The sequence below is a fragment of the Molothrus aeneus genome, chromosome 7 (genome assembly GCF_037042795.1).
Source record: "Molothrus aeneus isolate 106 chromosome 7, BPBGC_Maene_1.0, whole genome shotgun sequence".
Classification (NCBI taxonomy): domain Eukaryota; kingdom Metazoa; phylum Chordata; class Aves; order Passeriformes; family Icteridae; genus Molothrus; species Molothrus aeneus.
In genome coordinates, this window is record NC_089652.1 from 29,906,915 (window position 1) to 29,931,474 (window position 24,560).

A 24,560-nucleotide genomic window follows, 5' to 3' on the forward strand; every position below is an offset into this window, starting at 1 on the left:
CTGCCCTCCACCTGCTGACATGAGGTATATTTAGGCTCTGAGTTTGTAAAATTTATAAATGCAGGCTTGAACAATTTATAACAATTAATAAATAAGTAGCTTGCAATTTTTGCATATGCTTTAGCATGCAGGAATTCCTCTTGCCTTAAATCAGTGTAATGATGTCAGTTAAACAATTATCTTACTTGTAGTGCCTAAGAGCCTGGCTCCACCACTCTGTTCAGTGACACAGTTTAAACACAAAGCCAGGATCTATATTTATATGCAAATATCATCAAGTTCAAGCTTAAATCACAATATTTTTGAAGTCAAGATTGCGTGTTAAATAATACTCCATGCATGTATGTAATTATATATCTGTGGTGTAAAACCCTTCAGATTTCAACCCCAAACCACAGCAGGCAGAAGGGCTGAGCCCAGAGCCCGTGGATAACCACAACCCCCCTGGCTTGTGTAGATTTTGGGGGGCAGTATGAGTATTTTGTGTTAGCTCAGAGCTCCGATCCAACCAGCTTTGATAGCTCTTGGGAATATGTGTGATTAACCAGCCCAGCCACAATATGTCACCAGCACTTCACACAAACAGCTCTGCTACTGCTGGAGAGCAGGCAGAGGGAAAACATCACATCCTGCAGACAGGGAAGGGGAAAATAGCATGAAAGGACAGTGAAGAAACTTGAGAGGAAAGTGATAAGGGACAAAATGGAGATAGGGAAGATGAGGTCAGCAGCAGGTTAGGTGGAGCTGCATGAGTCCTGGTCCCTGGGATATGCTGTCAGCCCAGCATTGGGGATTACAGGCTGCAACTTAAAACCACTCATTGCTTCAACTTTGCTTTCCATTTTGAAGGATTGTTTTTCCTCCTGATTGTATTAAGCCTTGCCTGTTTCAAACTGAAACTACTCAGTACCCTAATTCTCATTCCCAGTGCTCCTCTCCTCTCCTCTCCTCTCCTCTCCTCTCCTCTCCTCTCCTCTCCTCTCCTCTCCTCTCCTCTCCTCTCCTCTCCTCTCCTCTCCTCTCCTCTCCTCTCCTCTCCTCTCCTCTCCTCTCCTGCACCCAGCACTGGGTATAACCAACAAAAAAGCTGTGTCAGAAATAAAATGCATGAAAATAATGGAGCTTCAGCAGCTCCATGCAAGTGTAGAGAAAACACATCCTGATGCAATGAGCGTAGAGCCCGGATAGAGCATGACCTTTGTCAGGGGCTAGTAATCATTCCTGGCAGTGTTTGCTCATGAGGATTGGGAAATGTGGGCAGCCCATTAACCTGTGCCACTCAGGATCCCCATGGCTGAGCATCAGGAGCACGGAGTGACTGAAACAGCTCTTGCAGCTCTCTGCTCCCTGTGCTGGGTCTCACAGCACGGACGGGGAGCAGGGGATTCACTCGAGGTCTCCTGGGTTTGAAACAGAAGGGATGCAATGCAGCCCTATCCAGGGCTGTAGTGCAGCTCCTTCCTTCCCTTCATGGCTGTGGCAAACTCATCAGGCCATGCTGCTGCTTGGACAAGTGGCAGGGGAGTCGGTCAGTCCTTCTGCAGACACCTGGAGCTTTGGGGAGCCCAGCTCCGTGTGTTTGCGTGAGCACTGTACATGCTGATACCACTGGAAACGCAGCTGGGGTGATTACCGTAATATATTCAGAAACAGAAAAGAGGATGCATCTCTTCATGGATTTGCTGTCTTTTTGCTATTGGGTTAGGATTTAAGACTCTTTAATTCCCAATTTATAGGGTAATATGCAGTTCACCTATAGATGTGCTTTAGTGTGTTTCAAATATACCAGTTTGTGCCTTTATATGGAGAGCAAAGCTGCCTCCTCCAGGAAGGGAGGAGGAAACCATTTCAGTCAGACACTTAAAGGCTTAAATCAGCTTGCCTGCCACTATATGAGTTTGGGGATGTTGAGGAAGTGGAGGTGTGATGTAAAAGTATGGTATTCAGCACGTGTAATACCAGGAGAGTCTCACTGGGGAGTGACAACCTTTTCAGCCCACCCCAGCTGGGATGCAGTTCCTCTGGTCAAACCCCAGGAGACCCAGCAGTAAGGCTGGGGTCTTGGTAGCTGGAGGTGAAGGCTCAGCCAACCAAATTTATCATGTAGTATAGCCTGAGATGTGTAAAGATGTGTTCTGGCTCTATTTTTGTATAAAACTTTTTTTCTTTAGTATGAGCTACATAGTAAAATTATTTACTGGATAACAAAACAGCCAACACAGGAAATAAAACCATACAGAATATTCATGCTGTGTGATGCTAAGCACCTGATTTAAAGGCTTGGTGTCTGAATCTCTCTACAAGTGACTGAGAAAGCTGTTCCCCCAGAGCACAGCAGTGTTGTGGGTGCTCTGAATTATCCTCCTTTTCTCTCTCACTCTGCAGAGACACTGGTTGCATGTGATCCCTGGAGGGAGGAAGGTCGCTTCCTTGGTATCCAGGTGGATGCCCTGGTTTCACTGTTTCTGGACTATTTTTAGTTGTGTGCACTCATGCTGATACCCAGCCCTGCAGGCTGCCTGCTGTGCAGGCTGGGTTGGTGGGAATGTGATGGGGTGTCTGACATGGGCTCGGAGGGGCTCTGTGCTGCAGAGTGGGGATGTCAGCCCGGGAGCAAAGCCAGCTTCTGGCTGACCCTGCCAGAGAGGTAAAACCAGAGCTTTATGCAATGGTGTGTGCAGCATGCCCGGGCCAATTAACTTGGAAAAGGATTACTGGTATGCCACTGGGATGCATCTGTGACAAGTTCAACCTCCATTGGCCACTGCGTAAAGCAGTGCTGACGCTAATATGCAAAAACTCCCAAATTGTCATGAATTAATAAAACTAGGAGCAGGAACTCCCTAAGGGTAATTGAAATACTTAAGTCAGCATTTATTTAAGGCTGACAACTCTTATGGGCACTAGGGAGAAGGAGAGGAGGATTTGGGACCAGGATCCCTGCAGTGGGGACATGGGGTGGGAACGGGAGGCACAGCTTCCCAGGGAGGTTTATCAGGAGACCCTGGAGGATATTGCTGTGCTACAGCAAAGTGCAAGGCAGAGATGAAGAAAAGGCAATGACAAATGTGAAGTGCTTTGTTTCTGTTTTTGTGTCTGTGTTGAGGACGGGTTGTGCAGCCCAGCTCTCACTGCAGAGCTGTCGCTCAGAGGGAGCCTGGAGCGGCTCCGTGTTGAGAGTGACGCGCGGCTGGTGCTGCTGCCAGCCTTCGGACACGTCACGCTCTCCTGAGCAGCCATACAGGGCTTTGGCTTGCTTAAAACCGTGTTCAAGTCCAGGAGAGCTTCTCCAGTGCTGGCTCCACAGCAGGATTCTGTCTGTCAGTGGCATGTTGCAAGCGCTGCTGGTGGATTGTGTTTACCTGCGCCCAGCTCCCTCCCACCTGCGGCAGCATTTTGTGTGCTTTTTGCTCCTCTGTCCCCTCACTGACAACCAGTGTGCCAGGAGGCAAAAACACAAGGGGAATTGGACCACAAAACTTTTGGACCTCTCCTCCTGAGGGTCCTCCTGTCAGTTTTGTCCCAGCTCTGTCTTGTGTCTGCCTGACTGTGGGGCTGAGCCTGACCTTGTGGAACTAAAGTGGCCAGTCAAGTGTCATGGTCCCTGCCTTAACTGAGGCAGGTCCCTGCCTTGGCTTTGTGTCCTGCCAAACACTGCCTAAGTCTCAAACTCTGTGTGAACAAAGATGTACTGAAACCAGCCAAGAGGACTCCACACTCCACCTGGGTGTCAGCAAGCAAGCAAGACTTCAAATGGGTCTGGGAGCAGAGCAGCAGGGACAAGATGGACTTGATGTGAGGACCTGATCTCACATCCTTGTAACAGCTGAACTTCAATTTTACACTTTGTTGTACACAACTGCTCCGTCAGATCAACAAGAAAAGCCCAGTATATCCTTTCAGCACCTTTGTTCTACATTTTTTGCTGCTAATGGGGAGAGGAATTGAGGGGGGATTTCGTGGTGGCTCTGCAGGCTCAGCAATGCTGCATCTGCAGCAAAAAGCCCCTTCCATCCCCATGTGGGGCTGTACCACTGTGCCAGCTGCAATCCACAAGCAATTAAAACTGCTTAGTAAGCAGACAAATCACTTATTACATTTTCCACCTTCTTCTTTTCCATTTTTATGTCTGTTGAGCAGGCAAACACAGCTTTTGCAGAAGTCCTGAAAGAGAATTTTAAAAGCCATCCTGCCCTCTCATTTGTTTAAATGTGTTTGTAGTGAGATTCTGCCAGTGCTGGCAGACAGAGAGGATGAGAATCCTCCAGGGATTTTCCCTAAATGACACTTTCAAAGTCAGATCTGCATATGCACTGCATCAGACACCATTTAGAGAGTACATGTAAGATCCCAGTTAAAAGAATCACATTTGCCAATATTTTCCCTCTGTTTATTCTGGGTCAGTGTGCATTATAGAAGAGGCAGAGAGGACCATGTTGCAGAGTTTGATGGGATAATGGCAAAGGGAGAACAGACGAGTTCAGAGAGATGGGAGATGCTGATGCTGTTTTGTAGGACAAGGTAGGATTTGCAGAGCGTCATTCAAAATAATTGTGAAAAGTATAACTGAAATGGTGGAAGCAGAACAAATCTGAATGTGCCTTTTTTTGTGGCAAAGCACTATTTTCAGCTAACACTGATTTGATTTGAAAGGGTGTTTCAGTGGAGTGAAGAATAAATGAAATTGAACATTGTTTTCAGATTTTTCTGTGATACAGAGTGATGTAGAAATTAACTTTACCCTGTTCTAAGTAATACAGACTGTGATGTCTAGTTAAGATGTCTAAACATGATAAAATTAAGCTTTTCACTGGATTATAACTTTACTAAACATTAGCTCTTTTAATGGAAGTTTTTCAGCCTGGAGTTGGTACAAACATGGTAATTTTATATTTGCTTATAGGTATCAATGAAAATTTTCAGCTCAGAGAATATATTCTTGGGAATAAATTTAGAGAAATGCAGGTAATTAATCCACATTTTAGAAGTTGCTATGGATGTTTTACCTAGAAGAAACTCCATGCTTTGGAGGGGAAGCTCCAAGTTTGACAGCAGGGATGATCTCCAGGTGGTATCACCCTCAGTTACAACCCCAGGCTGGGTGAAAAAGTGATAAGCCTGAAAAATCTCAGTCACATGAACATCACAGAGAGACAGGGCCCCCTTGGTTCCCTTCCCAAGGGCTTCTGCCAGCACCCAGCAGAGCCTCTGAGTGCTGGGGGTGATGGGAGACACCTTTACTGACCAGGCTTTCCCTGTTCCTGCTCATCCCACAGGGATGCTGGGCACAGCCTGGGCAGTGTCTGCTGGGGCCCCTCACGTTCCCAGGGTGAGGGCTGGACCTTGCTGGGCTGCTGCTGTAGGGAGCTGGGTGGAGTGCAGTGTTTAAGGTGTTCAATCAGAGATGGGGGTGAGATTGGTGTAGGTGACAGACCTTAGGGTGAGGCAGAACCACTGACAAAGCCTGAACCAGGGCTGGTTCCCCAGCAGGATGCACTGCATTTAGCTCATCATCATCCAGAGTGGCAAAATCTGGGCTCAAGAACTCCAATTCCCCTGCCTGCGATCTGTCCCCATCCTGAACTCTCCCTGACCCGTGGAACTAGGACAGTTCCTCATCAGGATGATTTAAAAACCCTTGGCTTTTAAAAACCAGAGGAAAAGACACAGTGCTTCACTTCAAACTCATTTCCAGGGGCAAGGTCTCCAAAGGCCAAAGACTCTCTGCCTGGTGCCATCTGATTTCCTCCTGCATTAGCATTACACGCTGGGATTTGGGCTGATGCACAAGTTTCTTTTCCAAGATGCCAGCCTTGGTTGGGGCTGTTTTGCCTAGTTTTGGGATGCAGGCTGGGATGCCAAGGGCAGTTCAGCCAGCCCCATCTCTTCTCTGCCAGCCTTGCAGCAGTGACTCTGGGGAGAAGTTGAAGCAGATTGAGGTGGTGCTGGAAACACCAGAGCAAGGTTGGCTGGAGCTCATTTATTGCCACCTCCAGTTCGTAACCCCAGCTGACCTCAGGGGGTGTTTTGAGGTTGCATTCATTAGTGTCTGTAAGAAATTAAGATGCTTCAGTGCTACAGCTGTGGGAAAGTACAGGATGAAATTTGTGCAGGATTTCAATGCACTGAATAAGATGTGTAGACTGATGAAGAACAGAAACCTGTTTTCCAGTGGATTTGCACATTTTTCTCCCTCCATCCACCTCCTCCCCTGTGTGTGACACTCCTGGTGGCTGAAAGTGGCCTCCTTGGTTGGCCTGTACTGCCAGAGGTGGTGTAACCCTTGGGGACTTTCTGTCTCCTCTCACCAGAGCACTGATTTCTGCCTCTCTGATTTTCATACACTTGTAGGAACTTAATTTTTGAAAGGCATTGTCACAGTTTGGTTCAAGCTGTGCCTTACCCACTGATGGAGAGACAGTGTGGTTACTCAAGTGTCATTTCTTTTTTAGTAACCTGGATAAATATCTTCCTCACCACCAAGGAGTTAAAACCATCCTTGTCCCGGGTGGCTCAGGGATGCCTCAGGGAGCCCTACAAAAAGTGTTACTTTGATGTATATTTAATGTAACATATACAACAAGGCTAAGCAGGAAAATTGCAAATTTTTTAATGCCCTTAATTACATTTTTAGCTTCACTTTGGGGTCAGCTAATACCACCACAAAGCTGGTGCCCATTCAACAGAGTCAAGCAGATGACTTGAGATTGGGCCCAGTGACTTAAAATAATTTTACTCCTGAGGTAAACAAGAGCAGAATAGAGCTGTGAAAGTTTATAAATAACAAGAGCTGGGTTTTGACTAAATCTATAGTATTTTTTTTCTGGCATTCACCTTGCATATATTAAGACATTTCCATAAATAAGGAAACTTAATAAGCCTCAGAAAGGTTAGACTGTTTCCATTGGATTTTATGCCTGTTGCATAAATCCTACCCAAGTAATTCCAGACTTTGTGTGGACATAATTTTTTTACAGCATAAATTCCATTAACACATTGATGCCATATGTGCCATATATTAAAACAAGCAGCCTCCTGCACTCCCAGTAAATCACTAAATCACTAGCATCCATGCCTGCTTCCCAATTCCATCAGCATGGATCTGCTTGGGCAGTGTGGTGGTGAGAGATCCTGTATGGAGCCTCAAGGCTGCAAAACCAGCCTGCCTGGGCTACGTCCCTGGCTGTAGTGAGGCTCTTCCATGATAAAAGATGATATCCTTGCTGTGATCCCATGATAAAGAGGATAACCCCATTGTCCTCTTCTCTCCTCTCTTCTCTCTTCTCTCTTCTCTCTTCTCTCTTCTCTCTTCTCTCTTCTCTCTTCTCTCTTCTCTCTTCTCTCTTCTCTCTTCTCTCTTCTCTCTCCTCTCTCCTCTCTCCTCTCTCCTCTCTCCTCTCTCCTCTCTCCTCTCTCCTCTCCTCTCTCCTCTCCTCTCCTCTCCTCTCCTCTCCTCTCCTCTCCTCTCCTCTCCTCTCCTCTCCTCTCCTCTCCTCTCCTCTCCTCTCCTCTCCTCTCCTCTCCTCTCCTCTCCTCTCCTCTCCTCTCCTCTCCTCTCCTCTCCTCTCCTCTCCTCTCCTCTCCTCTCCTCTCCTCTCCTCTCCTCTCCTCTCCTCTCCTCTTCTCTTCTCTTCTCTTCTCTTCTCTTCTCTCTCTGTTGAAGTTGACACTAATAACCTGGGATGCAAAGAATTGCTTTAATTTCTAGATGTTCTGAATATCCTGAGAATTTGTAAAAGAAAATTATCCTCTTTATCCTAATCAAAAGCAATTAAAAGTACATTTAAATAGAGCACAGATCTGTGCTTAATTCCAAATGTTTTGCACGTACAAACAACAGGAGTTGTTACTAACTCTTCAGCAACAGCAGAGCCCCCATTTCGCTGTCACAGGTGCTTTGCAAATTCAGATTTTCTGGCTGGAATACTTTACCTTGGTAATGGCCTGTGCAGATCAAAACTCCATCAAATAAGATGAAGTTTCATTGCTTGCCACAACCAGTGCCATGATTTAGCCCTTCTAAATATTGGTCTACTCTGCACAATAGGAGCAGTGCAAAATGCCACGTTCTCAGTTACTTTGCCTTGCAGCCTTGGAGTTGATGCATTTTACTCATTCATTTCACATAACTATGTCCTTGCCATTTTCCCTTCCTTTGGCCAGAGCTTTTGGCTTTCAGACAATTCCTGCAGACCCTGCAGCAGTTGTGTCACCATAAGATGTGTCACTCAGACTGGGAGCAGTCAGGTTTGAAAACCCACGAGCTGCCTGACTCGCATCTGAGGTGGAGCAGGCAGTGAGTGAGCAGACAGCAAGAGGGATGCAGACAAACTCTTTTAGACTTAAGCAAGGCTTAATGCAGTTAAAACCAAGCCTTAGATGTGGCTCTTGATAATGCTGGTAATAACTTCCTTTTTGAGACTTCTAGAAAGAAGTGGTCATCTCATTTTGTGATAAAACGGGTGTGCAGAATGAATGGTCTCATTTCCCCAGAAGCAAAGTGTGATAAGGAAGGAGTTGGCATATCCTTTTGGGGTAAAAAAAAAAAAAAAAAGAAATTGTTAATTTCTTGGGACAGGATCCATCTTTCATTTCTGATTTTGCCTAACACCCTGCACAAAAGGGTGCCCATGTATCACAAGCTTCCTGGCAGCTACCAAACCATGTGATCCAGGGGTAAGTGACAGCCAGCACATACATCTGGGTCTAGTACTACTTAGATCACTAGTAAAGGCACTGATGATGGGATAGGGAACACTAATTAAACTTACAAGCACATGGTGGCAGCTGGCAGGCTGGAGGAGAGGCTGAGAAGTTCAAATAGTGGCAAATCGTGAATTGCATGAGTAGACCAGAATGTCTTTCAGATCAGAAAAGATGTGAACCATCAGAGAAAGTCTAGGGGGAGAAGTGGGAATGGACAGAACTCTAGGAACAAAAAGTGATGAAGAAATGTGGAATAGACTGAGCATCTGGAGTGTGGACTGACCAGGGAAGCAAGGTGGCAACTGTGTCAAGTGTATGAAATATAGAAAGGGAAGGAATCACCTGCTTTCTCTGTCCATGGTGGATAAAACAAGGAATTGGAGGCTTAAACTGCAGCAGAGAAATTAAGGTCAGATTGTTATGAAATTTTTTTTGTGTATAGGAGAGATTATGAAGAATTGCAACAGATTTCTTGAGGAGGTTTAGATGTTTCTATCCCTGGAGAGATTTCCATGTGTTAAACATTGATCATACCCAAAGGCAGAGAAAGTGGTAGAGTACCCACCTTCTGGAGATGCCATTGACCTTCTGCTACTGGGAATTACAAGAAGCTGACCTTGCAATCAAGGCAATGCAAGAAAAAAAAATAATTCAGGTTTAGATCTCAGATGTGGCAGGTTGCTTTTGTCAACCTACCCAGAGAGACAGTAGTGTCTCAGAAGCTACCCAAACCTAGGAGTCTTCTTTCAAGGTAGTTTGTTTCTGTATTCTAGGAATTCTTGGATTTACAGAGAAATTAGTGTCTCCTGTCACTGTTTGAGGTCACCATTGAGGACCCATTCTCAGAGCAGAATTTTGGGTGTCATCTGGAATCAGATCCATAACAGTCAACTTTGTATTGATGACAATACATGGCCAGACATCTGTGATATTCCCTTTTCTGTCTAGCAGGAACTAAAACAGATGGATTGAATATTTCCTCCATCTACAGCTTTGTCTACAGAACAAGAGTCAGTGGGCTTCAGACCTACCACACAGGGTGGACACTTCTGGCTTGCAGAAGTCCATTACCTCCCCCCAGGCTTTTATTCCACACCATGTGAGATGTGGAGAAGGGCTTGCAACCCTGCTGCCCTTGGAGGGAGGTGACCAGCCGCTCCTTCTGTCACTGCCTCTCCTTCTCCTGTGTCCCTGTGGTCTGCAGTTGGCCCTGCTTGCTCAGGAAGAGATGGCTGGAGGTGAGCACTTGGGGAGGGCTCTCCTCCTCCTTCCACCTGTTTTTCATTCCTTGACTCACTGGCTCTCAGCCGTAAGCAGTGACGTGACAGCTGAGTCACGGACACACCACCTGGATGCTGTCAGCATCAATCTCTCTTACAAGGATCATAGAAGAACAAATAGAGAAGACTCTTAGGGCTTCTCATTCATCTTCCTGCCAGTGGGGCACCGAGCCCTGCAGTGCAGTCTCTGGCTCTGCCCAACCTCGCTCTCAAAATCCCAAGCCATGGGATTCCACTGCCCTTCCCCAGGAGCTGCTCTGTGATTCAATAAACATCATTACCAAGGAGAGCACTGCTTTTCCACTGTTATTATTTATGCTAAGTATTCCTAATGTGAGCAAATAGCTTCTTACTGATATCCACGCTGGAGGATTTTTTTGTTTTCTTGTGAAGAAATTCAGTAAAGTTGCAAAATCGGAGATGAAATGTTTTATTTGTGCTCTGTTTAACAGTTTTAAGGATGTCCCTGCTGCATGCATTGTTGTACACAGTGGATGAGAAAGCCCAGAGATGCAGCCCTATGCCCTGAAGAGCTTACACTTTTCATTTAAGCAAGATACAGTGACTGAGAATGACAAGTAACGAGAAGGCAGGACAAGAGTCATACGATAAAGGTCAGGATGTTTCTAAATAAATCCTATTGTCATGCTTTTAATTGGGTTTATATTGAAGACATCATACATGGCTACATATTTTTGAGACAATTTCACTGTGTTTTAATGAAACATTTTTAATCTCAGAAAGTCATCTTGCCTACTTTGGTTTGGTGCTTATTTAAAGCTTCATTTTTATAGAAATTTATGTTTTTCCTCTCACAGTTACTCTTTCAGCTTGCCTAACTTGTCACAGTTAGCCTGGTTATTAATTCCCTGGGTGTCTCAGAGGTACAGGAGGTTTCCTGGCTGATCCATGCCACTGGACTGCTTCTCCTTGACCTTTGTCTCCAGCTCTCTGTCTCCTCTCTGCAACACCCCAAACTGCTCTTACTCCAGAGGTGGCAGTCAAACCTCTTCACCTGTTTGCCTGAGAGCAACAAAGCACCTTCTCTCTGCACAGACCTTACAGCTCCTCAGAGCAGCAGTGACTCCTCTCCTGGGCACCAATAAACCAGAGCAGAGCATCACAGAGCCAAACCATCTGCCCCACCTCCTCCATATGCCCTCTCCAGCTTTTACACCCCACTCAATGTGTGTTTCCTACAGCTGATGGAGGTGTAAAGCCAATTCCTGCCATCTTTAGCTTTGGCTTTCCAATCCACACATCTTCCTCTTCACACTACTTGATTAGCAGAAGAGTACATTTAATTTTGGGGGATGCAGGGTAAAAGTCTATCATGGTAACTCAATGTTATTCCAACAGATGTCCATTCAATGCCATCTGTCCCACCTGTGGTTTTGGCTATTATTTCTTACTAATTTTAATCTTGTCTTCGCCTTAAGGGGACAAATTCTTTCTGGTACCTGACTGCAGGTTTAGCAAACTCCCCAAGGGAAGCCCAAATGCATTTCAAAAGCATTTTTAATGTGTGTGTTTCATCCTGGTGAAACCAGCTGTCCATGCACATCAATTCCCTGCAGCAATTTTTCCTTTCATGGAATGGAAATATTCAGCGTCATGGTTGGGTATGGAAATTTTGCTGATTTGAGACAAAGGGTCTGCTGAAATGGACTGAATTTAGTACTCTGACTTTCCAGCCTTCCTTAACTCTTCTGAAGGAAGTCATGAAGGCTTGAGAGCTGAGTCCTGCTGGGAATTTCAGAGAGCTTGGAACAGAGATGGGTGATTTTCAGCTGGAGAACCTGCCAGGGGTTTGGTTTAATGCACACACACTTTGCTGAGCATCTTAGCCAAGTGCACACCTTGTACTGAGAAGGCAAGGGGAGAATCTCTTTCTTCTACTAGACCTCCCAATTCAAGTTAAAAAAATATGCTTAACTATGACTTAATTGTTTGTATTTTGTGTGGAAGGGCCTAGCTCAATTAAAAAAGCAGATGCTTATTGTATAGATAGTGCAGAGTTATTGCAGCAGTCACACTGGAAAAGCATTAGTTATCTAAGAGACAAACTGAACAAGACAAATCTAGAGCCAACCTGTTTCTCCTCAAGCAGTTTGTAAACACATGCTGAGAAGCAGAGAATTAGGAAAGGAGAGTTGAACTTGCTCTTGCTATAACCCAAATGCAGCTGGTTAAGGGCAAGCTTCATTTTAATTTACTGTTTCTAAGCAGGACATCATTCAAAGCTGATGTTTACAGGTGGTGATGCTCATATCCTGCTGTTTCTTCAGGTCAGTTTTGTTTCTCTCTAAACCTACTCTACATCCAACTGAAGACCTGCTCTGGCAGCAGGGAGCTCCCAAACAGCTTGGAGCTCCTTTGGTGTTTCTTCTACCACTTTGGCTGCTGGGGCCAGGTATCAGCTGCTGCTCCCAGTACGGTTCCTAACAATTTCCTGGGCACAGGAGCAGCCATGGATTCTGGGACCAGGCATCTTCAGCACCAGCTTTAGTCATTGTCTGAGGTTGCTCTCTTCTCACAGTATTAATCTAATCTTTGATGCATTAACTTCAGAGTGTGACCCTGCAGTGAGAGAAGGCAAGGGCAAAAGTCCCAGTGGGGCAAAAGTGGGAAGCAAGGTTCAGTTGCTATGATTGATTATTTTTTCCAGAAAATACAGGCTGATTTCTTCTGAGTTTGGTGAACAGTACCTATTTTGGGAATATGAAGGCATTTGGCTCTCACTGATCCTCTCCACACCTTTCGGTATTTCTCCAAGCAGTGCCCTGAAGGCAGCTCTGGGGTTTGTAAGCTGCTCTCTCGTAAACACTCAAAGGTATTTGTCCAACAGAGGGAGAGCCAGCTTCCCTGCACAGCAAGTGGCTGTGGCAAAATGCAAATAGCAGCAGTTCACAGGGATCGATACACCCAACACAGCCCCGGCAGCTGCAGGGTCTGTTTGGATGGTGTGCAAGCTTCTCCTTGAGCAGGATCTCTAATGGACACTGTGCTGCTACAGGGGGGTGATTCTGGCTGTAAGGACAGAAATTTCTGCATTGCTACAGCAGCTCAGGTGCCTGTGGGCTATTGCAACTCTGCCTTACAGGCACTCAGATAAGAGCAGCTCCCCTCCTTGTTCCATGTATAAAATGCTTTTGCTGCTGTGCAGGACCTCATGTACTCATGGGGTCCATCAAATGGGAGCTTTGTGCTCTTAAGACAAGTCCTACCGGAAACCCTGGCATAGGTCATAAAGAAGTGCACAATATTTGTGGGGAATGATGGCTGCTAGGCCAATAAACCTAACCATTTCTAAACGTCTCCCTCCATTAAGCAAAAATAATCAGTGTCATTACATTTTATATTTTGTGAATGAAAAGAATAGTACATGCATTCTGAACATTAACAGATCTGAATGTGCTTTTAGCAAGAAATGTGAACATTTTAATATAAGGACTATATGTATTATGTTTTACTAGCTGTTGAATACACCAACTTCCAGATAGCTAATTTTGGAAATGAAAAATAGCACATGATGTGATAAAGACAATGAATGAAGCACTTCAGAGGATCAAAATGTAATGTTATCCATAACTTCCATCAATTAGGACAAAAGACAGCAAAACAAAGCTACACACTGGGATGGATGAGGTATTGATCTAAGGGTACTGTGCCTTTACTCAAAATAATCTTGATTTCAGCTTCTTAGAAGTATTTTACCATGGCTCAGGAAGTCCTTAAGCCATGGATTGATGGAGATTAAGAGAAAATACCAGGAAACTATGAGCATAGACTTACTTTGATCTTGACATTTTTGCTAAATAGGGTATCTGAGCTGGTATGGCTCTTACATTTTCAAGCTAATGGCCAAATCCAAAAAGTTGCTAAAAGAAGGAACTAAAGCAGAATATAAATATCTAAATCCAGCATTGAAATCAAAAGGCTCTCTCAGCTCCAGTCCAATCCTAGAAGCACCTGACTCAGGAGGTACCTCCTTCAGTCTCCAAGAACTTCAAGTGTACAACAGTCACCTTGCACCTGTGCCTGGAACCTCCTCCTCCTCACTGGGTCTGAATCCTGCTGTATCCTGCCAGGGTTACAGATGGTTCAGCTCTGGTTGGACTTGGAACAAGCCACATGCTTGAGTTCATGAGCTCAGTTTGTGCTAAGGATGTGCAGCTGAGAAGGTGAAAAAAGAAAAGTAAACCTGAGAAAAAAGAGAGCAAGTGCAGAGGAGTCTTTAGTTCAGTAGTTGGGATTTGGTCTTTCAGGTACAGGAATTGTGTCCTCCTGGCTGGAATTCACAATCAGCTTCTGGGGGAAGACTGAAACTCCAGATCAGGTAGGTGCTCTCACCTCTAAACTAAAAATTATACTCACCTTTGATCTTCCTCTTATAGCCCAATGAATTTTTAATTCTTTTTATGCAAAGAAGATCAGGTTCAGTATAAGGGCACACAGTGCTCTCCCCTGCTCTCCCCATCTTCCCTGGGTATCTTTCACCCTGGAAGATTTCTGTAGCTCTCCAGGGAACACAGGTTGGTATTTCTCAGGCAGCAAATCAAGCTAAACCCAGATCTCCTCCTTGTCACCCTGCTGACAACCTCCCTGAGAAATAAGATGGCCAGCTGGGGCTGCAGGAGTGTCCTGTGTTTGCCTCCAGATGGACAGACTGCCCATGTCCTGAAAGGTGGCTCAGCCCCAGCGACAGGCATGGTTTGAAAGCTCATCCCCGAGCTCCTTCAGTCATCAGATTGTTTTCTTTCTGTCTCTTGGGAGAGGGCATTTTACAGCAGAATAGATCCTAGAGAACAAGCTGGAGAAAATCCAACTCACAACACCCAGCATCTGGAATTCTGAGACTACTCTCTTGGAAGATGGGAAAGAGTTTTAAAAACATGTTCCAAATCTGGTGAATGGGGAAACACTGGAAGAAACATCCGACCTCCCAGGCTGGTGTCCTCGCCACTGCCTTGTATGGATGTAAGTGCATGCAATAGTTGAGATGCCCAATCCAGCAGATTGTCTGGGATTACTGTGGAAAGTGGATCTGATGGAGCACAACATCTCTTGAAGGTTACTAGCAACCTGAGGTGGGTGGGTGATTGTCCCTTGAAGCAGAAGTTAAGGAATGGAAATTCTTGTGCTCCTGAAATTTTGGAGCTTCAATGCAAAGTGTCTGTGTTCTTTGCTTGTCCAAATTTGGGAACTGTGTCTGAACTGCCAAGTGCTTCCCTGATCAGTCAGGTTCCCATGTCCTTACATCACACCTGAAAAAGAAGTTTCAAGTTAGATCCACACAAGCTTTTACGGGCTTAAAAATTGCTTTGGCCAACAGCAGCAATCACCAAAGCTCCTGCTCAGCCAATGTCTAATGCAGAGGTCTGACAGCCTTTGTGTTTCACCAGGGATGCCCTGTGGGTGCTTATCCCTCTTTGGGCACACCCAGAGGCACCTGAGTCTTGCCAGCCCTGAGCAGCCAGCACTAGAGCACCAGCCTGACTCACTTTTTGGAAGAGGTGAAGTGCCTGACTCTAAGAGGGGCCTTGGTACTTGTCACCCCAATTGAAGACAGATACAGATACATCCCTGCAGGGCTGGCAGTACCTCAGACACTGCCTCATGAGCCGATTTGGTAATTGCCTGCTCCTTGTACTGCCGTGGTGCATCCCGTTGCACATGGAAAGCAGGCTCCCAGCAGTGCAGCAGCAGCCTGTACCAAAACTGTAACCTAAGAGTTCCCAGGTACCTTTTTGTGCCTATATTCCAAATTACTAGTGTAGGTTCAGTAAATGGCACCAGCTGCCTCAAGGATCACAAGTGCTGCATCTTTGGGGACAAGATGCATTGCATCAGTCAGGCAATAACTCCAGGTCTCCAGGAATATAGATTCTACTGGAATTATACATTAAAGTCACACTGTGTTTACCTTAAAGCAATCTGACGAGGGATTAACTAGGTGATCAGTCCATCTCACCACATCACAGAGGAGTAATTAAATTATTCCCAAACAAAATTGCTAGAATTTGACACCTAATCTAACTGCTGATATCTCTGTAATCTTTTCTTCTTACTTGTTCAAATGCTCAACCCTCCTTATTAAGATCAGTGCCGATTTTGTCCTGCAGAAAGTTGGAATATATTTCTTCTCCTTCATCTGTCCTTGTTGATCTATGGGAATAAAAGACCCCATCACATAAAATTATTCTGGCTTTGCAGAAGGGGCTGGTCAGCCTGTATTGGAATATAGTTCCCAGTACCGGTCAGCTCATTAGAGAAGTGAGTTGCTACAAATTGGGACGTTGCAACAGAGCCCAAACGATGCAAGAACTTAATTATTCAGAAAAGGTTTGGAAAAGCTACGGCGTGGCTTGCTGCCTTTGGAAAACAGGAGATTAAAAAGCCACTTTAGGGGGGTTTGCAGAGCTCCGGGGGAATAGCAAGGATTCACATACACGGGAAGAACAGAGCGAGTGACAAATACCAGAACAAAAGGGAAATTAACAGAAGCTTAAGTAGGGATGAGCAGCAAAGCAGTGTAATTTATTTGTGAATTTATTTGTATTTAGCACAGTTAATATATGGAAAATTATACTAAACCTGGAACAGAAACAACTATTAGAAATCATTTTACAAGGCTTTAGACACGTGTGGGAGTTTAATATAACTCTGGGGGGTGCAACTCATAATTCAGAGGAGAGGAAGAGGACTTACGTCTTCCTCACAATCTCTTAAAACATTTAGCTCCATTGTGATACGAAATGGACATAGTTACTTTAATCTGACTATCCATACAATTCTCAGGGAATGGTTTTCATTTACAAAATTAATTTTCCTTCTAGCTTCGAGTATATAAGAGTGGGTGAAAATAATCAGAGACACTCGAAAGGACAGGGCTGAGCCTTGATCTCAGCAACAGCAGAGCAAAGCCCGAGTAACTCCAAGAAAAATTCTGGATGCACGCAGGGATGTAACCGAGATGAGATCTGGTCCTGAAGTGCTGCACTCCGGACAGAAAAACCTTGATGTCCCCTTCTTAAATTTCAAGAAAAACTATCAAAAGAGTCCCAAGTCCTTTTGGGGCATTTCCACAGTTCTTGGAAGAAGCCTGCATGTCCCTATTTGCATAGGATGCCTCCAGGCCATCCGCTTCAGCAGGCGCTGGATCAGACTGGGCGGCTCGCTCCCTCGACCTGCAGCTGTGCCGGCTGTGAGACCAAACACGCTGCCTTCAGCTCGGCGAGCCCGCTGGGAATTCACCCTTCCAACGCACCACCGGGGGAGCGTGCGACACCGGGATGTCGCCCTGAGGCAATCTGTGTAATCCCTGCATCGCTCTTGTCTTCCCTCCCAGGTCGGGCGCTGAACCCGCCGCTCGGAGACACGTGGGTGAGATCCCAGCTTTCTCTCCAGGGGAGATCTCCGCAGGCAGTTTACGATGCCAGAGCTCCCGCTGTGCTACCGGCGTTTACTCGGAAAATCACAGGCAATTATTCACAGTTTTCTCGGGGGAAAACCCACTTGATTTGGACCCGTCATTACGCAGGGAAAGTACAGAACACCGTGCTGTAACCTAACCTGAACTCTGCTAAAGGCATTTCTTCCTAGGGCTCCCTTTTCACTTGGCAAGCCTTGCCTGCCTTTGGAAAACCGGGACGGGTGTAGCGGACCCTGGTTATACTTGGATGTGTTGAGGAGCAAGATGCACCCGCGATGCTGTCCCGCTCGTCTCTGGGCCGCCGAGGCAGGACGCGGGGAGCCTGAGGAAGCCGCGGGGAACGCTCTGAGGTGACCTGCTGCCTGGGGGGCTTTCCCCGGGCCCCTCCCGCAGAAAGCTGTGCGTGTCGGCGGCGGCAGGGAGCTCACCCCGGCGGGACCGGGGCTCCGGCCGCCGTCCGGGCATCGCGCAGGGGCCGTCCCGCCGCGGGCAGAGGGATGGAGGGACGAAGGGATGGAGAGATGCAGGGAGGAAGCACTTCAGGCGGCAGGTGAACGGGACAACGCGAGGCGTCCCCGACCGTCCGGGTCTCAGCGGGGCGCAGTTTGGGCGGCACCCGCAGCGACTCGGTCGGGGACGGCGGGGCGGGCGCGGTCTCCCCCCGCAGCCAGAGCGCCCGGGGACGTGCGGGACGCCCCGCCGCCTCTCCCCTCCCCTCCCCTCCGCCCGCCCCGCCCGGGGGGCCGCCCCGCCACCGGCGCTCGGCGCGGCGAGCGAGCGGGCGGGCGGTGCCAGACGGGCGCCCAGCGGACCGCAACGACGGCGGCGCCCCGGAGCCCCCCAGGCGGCTCCGCCCCGGCCACCCGCAGGTGGGTCCGCCCTGCCCGCGCCCCCCACGTCGGGGCGGGACCGAGGGCTGGAGCCGGGCGCCCGCTCGCCGAGGCGACGCCCCCCGCGCCCGCCCAGCCCCGCCGGGCTCTCGGCGCGCCGCGTCCCCTCGGAGCGGAGCGGAGCGGGGCGGCTCTCGGCATGGCGGGGCTCCCGGCCGGCCGGCGGGCGGGCTGAGGCGGGGGCCGGGCGGGGAGGCGCCGGCGGCGGGGTCTCACCGCCTCTTCTTGCCGTCCCCCGCAGGGAGCGGCCGGCCCCCCGCGCCACCATTGCCTCGCACGGCAAGGAGGACCTGCTCGCCGCCGCCGCCCGGCTCTGGCAGCGGAGGAGGCGGCTGCTGGCCGCCGCCGGGCTCGCCCTGGCCATGGCCGTCGCGCTGCTGGTCGCCGTGCCCCTGCTGCTGCTGCAAGCGCCCGCCGACACCGGCGCCCACTACGAGATGATGGGCACCTGCCGCATGATCTGCGACCCGTACAGCGGCGGGCGGCCGCCCGGGCCCGGCAGCACCGCCGCCGTGGAGGCCCTGCAGGACCTGGGCGCCAACCCCCCGCCGCCCTTCGTGCAGGGACCCAAGGGGGAGCCGGGCCGGCCGGGCAAGCCGGGCCCCCGCGGGCCGCCCGGGGAGCCGGGCCCGCCGGGGCCGCGGGGCCCGCCGGGGGAGCGGGGCGACGCGGGGAAGCCGGGGCTGCCCGGGCTGGCGCTGGCGGGCGCGGGCGGCGGCGGGAGCGGCGGCGGGGCGGCGGCGGGCGGCGAGGCGGCGGGCGGGCTGAGCGCCGCCTTCAGCGGGCCGCGCATCGCCTTCTACGTGGGGCTCAAGAGCCCCCACGAGGGCTACGAGGTCCTCAAGTTCGACGACGTGGTGACCAACCTGGGCAACCACTACGACCCGGCCAGCGGCAAGTTCACCTGTCAGGTGCGCGGCATCTACTTCTTCACCTACCACATCCTCATGCGCGGCGGCGACGGCACCAGCATGTGGGCCGACCTCTGCAAGAACGGCCAGGTGGGTTCCGCCGCTCCCCCGCCCGTCCTCCCCGCCCGGGGTCCCCCGGTGTCCCCCTCCCATCGTCCCCGTCCCGCGGGCGCGGCACCGGGCGCCGCCGCTCCCGGGAAAAGAGCTAGCGGGAGCATCCTTCGCGCCGTCGGGGCGGGGGGGCGCCTCTAGAGCCGCGAAGAAATCCGAACTCCCGGCTTGCAAACTTCTGTGCCGGGCTGGGGAGAAGGAGAAGCGAGGACAGAGGCGGAGGAGGGAGGACACAGGGTAGTGGAGGGGTTTGGAAAGAGGGACTCGGGGCATTGATGGTGCGGGCTGGGGGGAACTGATGGAGGGGCCGTAAAAGAGGAACGTGGGGGACTGATGAGGCTGCGGAGGAGTGACTCGGAGGGCTAATAGAGGGGCAGGGGGGCTGATGTGCCCAGCGGCTGTGTTGGCAGGTGCGGGCCAGTGCCATCGCCCAAGACGCAGACCAGAACTACGACTATGCCAGCAACAGCGTGGTGCTGCACCTGGACTCCGGCGACGAAGTGTACGTCAAGCTGGATGGAGGCAAAGCACACGGAGGCAACAACAATAAGTACAGCACTTTCTCTGGCTTTCTTTTATACCCCGATTAACACACAAGTGACACGACACAACTGGCCCCGCCACTGGTGCACATGGGGCTGTTTGGCAATTCCATACCCCCATCGTGCTGCTGTTCCTGCTGGTGTCCACTGTCTCCGCAGGTCACTTTAGCTTCATTATCAGTTTGTATGTTTTTATTTTCACCCTTGTGGAAACGAAATAGAAATGAAACAAAGTGAACCCCTTCCTTACTCTCCCCTGTTTCTTCTGACCCCCACTCTCCCTTTGTCTGCCTGAGTGTTTCGTGTGTCACGTGAGGAACTTGGCAGCTTGAAACTCTGAATGGTTCCAGGAGGGTTTGAAAGAGCCCAGAGTTTGGACTGTGTCACACACGGAATTTGAACAGGTCACATTTTTTCATCAATAAGTATTAATGACAATGATGAATTTTCAGATCGACTATTCACGAAGTGGGACTGGATCATAACTGTTTTTTCCTCTGCTGCTTTGTATGGGGTCAAGTGTAAACTTTTCTTTCTGTGCAATGCAATGCTCGTGTGAATGATGGTGTCATTAACGTCAAACCTGTTTCTGTCTGCAAAAGAATTTGGTCATTGACCGCAGCCACCCAAATACCACATTAAATTATGTTTTTAGACAATGCCTTCTTGCTTTTTGTCTCTTCCAGTGCTACAAAGCAGCACTGTGGTGGTGCCACAGGAGGGGGGGGGAGTAAAGGAGGGCGTCACTTTGGTCCCTTATGTTTATAGTCATATTTAAAGTTAGGATGGGGTTCCTTGTCTAACTTTTGAATATGGTGCAAGGGGCATGGGAAGAAGGAGAGAGCGAGGAAAAAAAATTTCACCTTTATGCAGTTTTGTGAAAAGAAGGCACACAGTTATAACGAGGTGAAAGTGGGGGTGTGGAGTGAATCTCCTAAACAGATTTACTGGGTTAAAACCTGATCCAGAGGTTAGCAAAGTACAGGAAAAGGAGATTAATCAGTTATTATGGAAAGCCATGTTTCTGTAACATGCTTGACAAATGTTAAGAAGGCAGCAGGGGACAGAGTGGCTAAACTCAAGAGTTTGTCTAAACCCTTGCACTTGCAGTATGTGCAAGTATGGGTTGGAAACCACACCTGACTGGGCAGTGCCTGAGAAGGGCTGGGTGAGAAAATTCTCTCAGGACTGATGGATTCAGACCATTCAGAAGGGTTTTCTCCTGATGGTCCTCTGTAAATCCCAGCCACCCTTGGTCTTTTTTCAAAATGCACAGGTGTAGTGCATTGGTATGCATCAGTAGTGCATGTGGTTTTTTAGCCTTTGGTGGAGGGGGTGCATTTGTCATCATCACCCCAGTGGGTAACCTCCTCAGTTTGGGTAAATTGGGACTGCTCTGCTGAAGCTAGGAGAGGTAAATTGATTTACAAAAGCACTTACTTTCATTTTACTGTATTGTCATTTCATTTTTCCCTCCTGAAAGTCTTACCTCCCTATCAGCTCTCTGCCCTTCCCAGTGTTAATGCAGTTTCACAGACCAGAGAGACAGTAGCTGGTCTGAAACAGCTCTGCCCAGGCTGGAGCTTTGCCCCTGCCCTGATGTTGCAGGAGGAAAGGGAGCCACAGTCAGATGGACTTGTTCCAGCCCCACTCTGGGGCAGCCCCATGATGACCAAGTTCTCAGAGTCACTCCTGTCTCCTACCCAGTCCTCAGTGGGTATTGTCTTCTCCTTGGCTGGAAGGGGAGGGTCAGAGGGAGAAGGCAATTCCTCCATCCTGTCCTCAAACATCCCCTGCTGGGGGAAGCAGAGTTCATAACCAGGTACACGTGTTAGACACTTATCAATCTCTTATGTCTTGTCGATTTGTACTATTTAGAATATGATTAAATCCAGTGTCTGAGACCATCCAAATGAAGTATAATTGCTATGGATCCTCAATTCCCACCGGATCCGTAATCCTTTTTGACTATTCCTCCTCCCTCCTTCAATGAAATGGAGCTTAGACACAAAGCCCTTGGTTTAAATTTCAAAAAATTAAAATTGACATGCAGCAGCATTAGCAGGAGCCAGGAGGAATTCTAAGGAGGTGCCTGGGCTCTGCTTTATCCTTTGCATTAAGAAGCAATTTGTACTTCTAACAAAGACCCAACTGTTCCCCCTTGGCAAAAGGGCAATGAAGATGCCTTGCAAGGGAATTGCTGTTCACAATACTTAAACAAATTTGAATCTTAGATTTTTAAATCTGTATTCCCTGGTGGAGCCTGCTCCTCTCAATTCAAATGCAGGGCTGGTGGTGTGTGCCTGCCAAGGTGTCAGTAGCTAAGCGGATGATGGATTGATGAGGCAATGGGAAGACACAGGCTCACAGTGGCAGTTTGCCCCGACAGTGATCTATGTATCTGCACATTATCAATGTCATGAGGAGGCTTGAACCACCCTCGCTAGATGTCTCATTTTCCACTTATCTCTTATGTGCTAATTATCAGGCTGGATTATTCCCCAGGACAGAAACAAAAAAAAATTGCTCATCGCCCCTCCACTGACAGTTTACACAATCGATAGAATGAGCGTCTCCCTCAGCTGCTCACAGGCTTTTTTGTTTCCTCTTCTCATTGCAGGGTCTTCCGAGATTGCCTCTGTGGGGGGTTGATAGCTCTCACCCAGCATCTGCTTGGACAGGTTCCTCTGTCCCAGTCATCTTGGTGGGAGCTCAGTGTGTGGGTTGTGGGGTTTTTTTTCCTGAAGTAACACAGGGAAAAGCAATTGGGAGATGAAAAACTTCAGTGCTCAGTGGTGCAGTTATCCAGGAAAGCAGAGGCAGTGCTGCGGATGGGGATGGTGGTCCCTGTGCTGCCAGTGGCTGTGGGTGACAGCAGGGTCACACACAGTCCAGCAAACAGCCTGAGGTGGCCTTGTAACCCTCTGGGCTTCCACTTGAGCTTCAAGTGAGTCTTCCTGCCCTTGGGAATGGTCTGTGGGTCCTGCACGTTTCATGTCACAAAGATAAGGGCTTGTTTGTGAGGGGGATACCCTGGTCCCCTGGTTTGAGTGGGAAGAGGAGGATTAAAGTGTACTCAAGGGGCTGGCTTCAGCTTTCTCTGGGACTGGCTTTCCCAAATGACACTGCATCTCAAACATTAGTTAGTGTCTGCTCTGGAGGTCTGACACCTCAGAGGCGTTACTTACTTGATGAGTTAAGCAAATGTGCTTTTAAGAACTGGGACGTGATCAGCTGTGATGTGAGTAGGGAAAGCCTCCAGAAAAGAGTGGAATATTGGAGTTTTAGACAAAAGGTGCTCTCTGTTTCTGAGCCCAGCCATGTGCTTAAGTTAAAATCATAATACAAAACTTAAATCAAAGAAAAAAACAAACAGTTTTTTCATGTTCATGCTGTCAAAGTAGCTTAGATACTGCACCAGCAAATCCTTGATCTTTGTGCTACCAATGTGAAACCTTAACCCTTAACCCTGTGCCTGGTCAGCACTGGCTACGGAAGAGATCCCTGGAGGAGAGGTGAGCAGGGAGATGTTGAAGCACACAAACATTGTGAAAGGGGAAATGGGGATGCTGCTGAGAGCCCTGAGGGGTTGCCAGCCCCCCCATGTCTGTAGTTGTTCCCTGGAGGAAGATGTTCAGCTTACTCTGCTCTACTGCAAGCGAGTGGATTTGTGGCCGGCCACTTGTTTTCTGCTGTCTTGACCTTCACTGGTTTGGGAAACTCCTGGCAAGTCTCTGGGGAGGTGGGTGAGGAAATGCTGCTCTGTCTAGGGTGAAGAGGATGAGCTGCTGGTGCTGTTTTCTCCAGCCATGGTACAGAGTTGAGGAATCCATGCTGTGAGAGCAGCTGGTGTCGGGTGTCCTGTGCCAAGAGCGGTGCCTCTGTGCTTTCCAGGATCTCAGCTTGCAGATTTCCTCCTTGATGCTCATTCCCTTGTGGAGCAGGGCCTGGGTCAGTGGGGCTCCCTGTCCTGCAGCAGCAACAACAGTCCTGTGTAGGGTTCTCCTTTTTCCCTTTTGCTGTAAGAAAAGCAAAGTGTTGCTTTTTGTGCCTCCTGTCTTTACACACATGCATTGAGCCATGCATTGGTCTTTGTCTTGCTGCTTTTGAAACTCACTCTGGGCATTTTTCTTGGCGATTTAAAGCTTGTTTATCTCTTTGCTTGCCTTCTTCAGTGGCTCACAGTGCCTGGACAGGTTTAATTTGTGAACTCAAAAAGTGTGGAGGATGGGTTTTGGTGGGTACTCATGTTCTTTTTCTGTTTATGCAACAGGCTAATTATATTAAGGGGTCTGTGACAATAGAGGCAAAATGGCATATAATCTATTTCAAATCTGTGTTAAATACTTTTTTTTTTTTTTTCTTTTGGTAACATGCTATTTTTTTTCCTTTTTGTGATTGGACTGAACTGTGGGAAAAAAATCCTGGTAAAATCATGCGTCTTAGTATTGTCTCTGGGATAAAGGAGCCTGTCAGAATAAAATAAAGACTAACTGAATCTTCACTGACTTTGAGACTACAAGAAGTTTGGTCCTTTTTACTGTGAAAGCCTACGTGATGCAGAGACCTGGAAGATTAATTACAGACAAGAGAGGTAAATTGTTACCATGTGCACACCCTGTCAGTTTTGGGTGAGAGCCTGCTCTTAGCTGGTTTCACATTTAATGGCAGAAAGAGGTTCAGCT

The 24,560-nt window shown here is 48.3% G+C and overlaps 1 protein-coding gene across 1 annotated transcript; it reads left to right on the forward strand.

Moving 5' to 3' along the window:
• Nucleotides 1–18,542: 18,542 nt before the first annotated feature.
• C1QL2 (complement C1q like 2) lies at nt 18,543–20,534 on the forward strand. The gene is made up of 2 exons (XM_066553497.1): nt 18,543–19,312; nt 19,744–20,534. Exons 1-2 carry the CDS (start codon nt 18,674–18,676, stop codon nt 19,921–19,923), a joined length of 819 nt encoding a protein of 272 aa, XP_066409594.1. The 5' UTR covers nt 18,543–18,673; the 3' UTR covers nt 19,924–20,534.
• The last annotated feature ends 4,026 nt before the right edge of the window (nt 20,535–24,560 follow it).

What these genes read in the sequence shown, in the direction of transcription:
- C1QL2 (XM_066553497.1), top strand. Translation starts at nt 18,674, where the DNA reads ATGGCCGTCGCGCTGCTGGTCGCCGTGCCCCTGCTGCTGCTGCAAGCG. An exon ending in ACCTCTGCAAGAACGGCCAG is followed by an intron (nt 19,313 to 19,743) that starts GTGGGTTCCGCC and finishes CTGTGTTGGCAG; the next exon opens with GTGCGGGCCAGTGCCATCGC.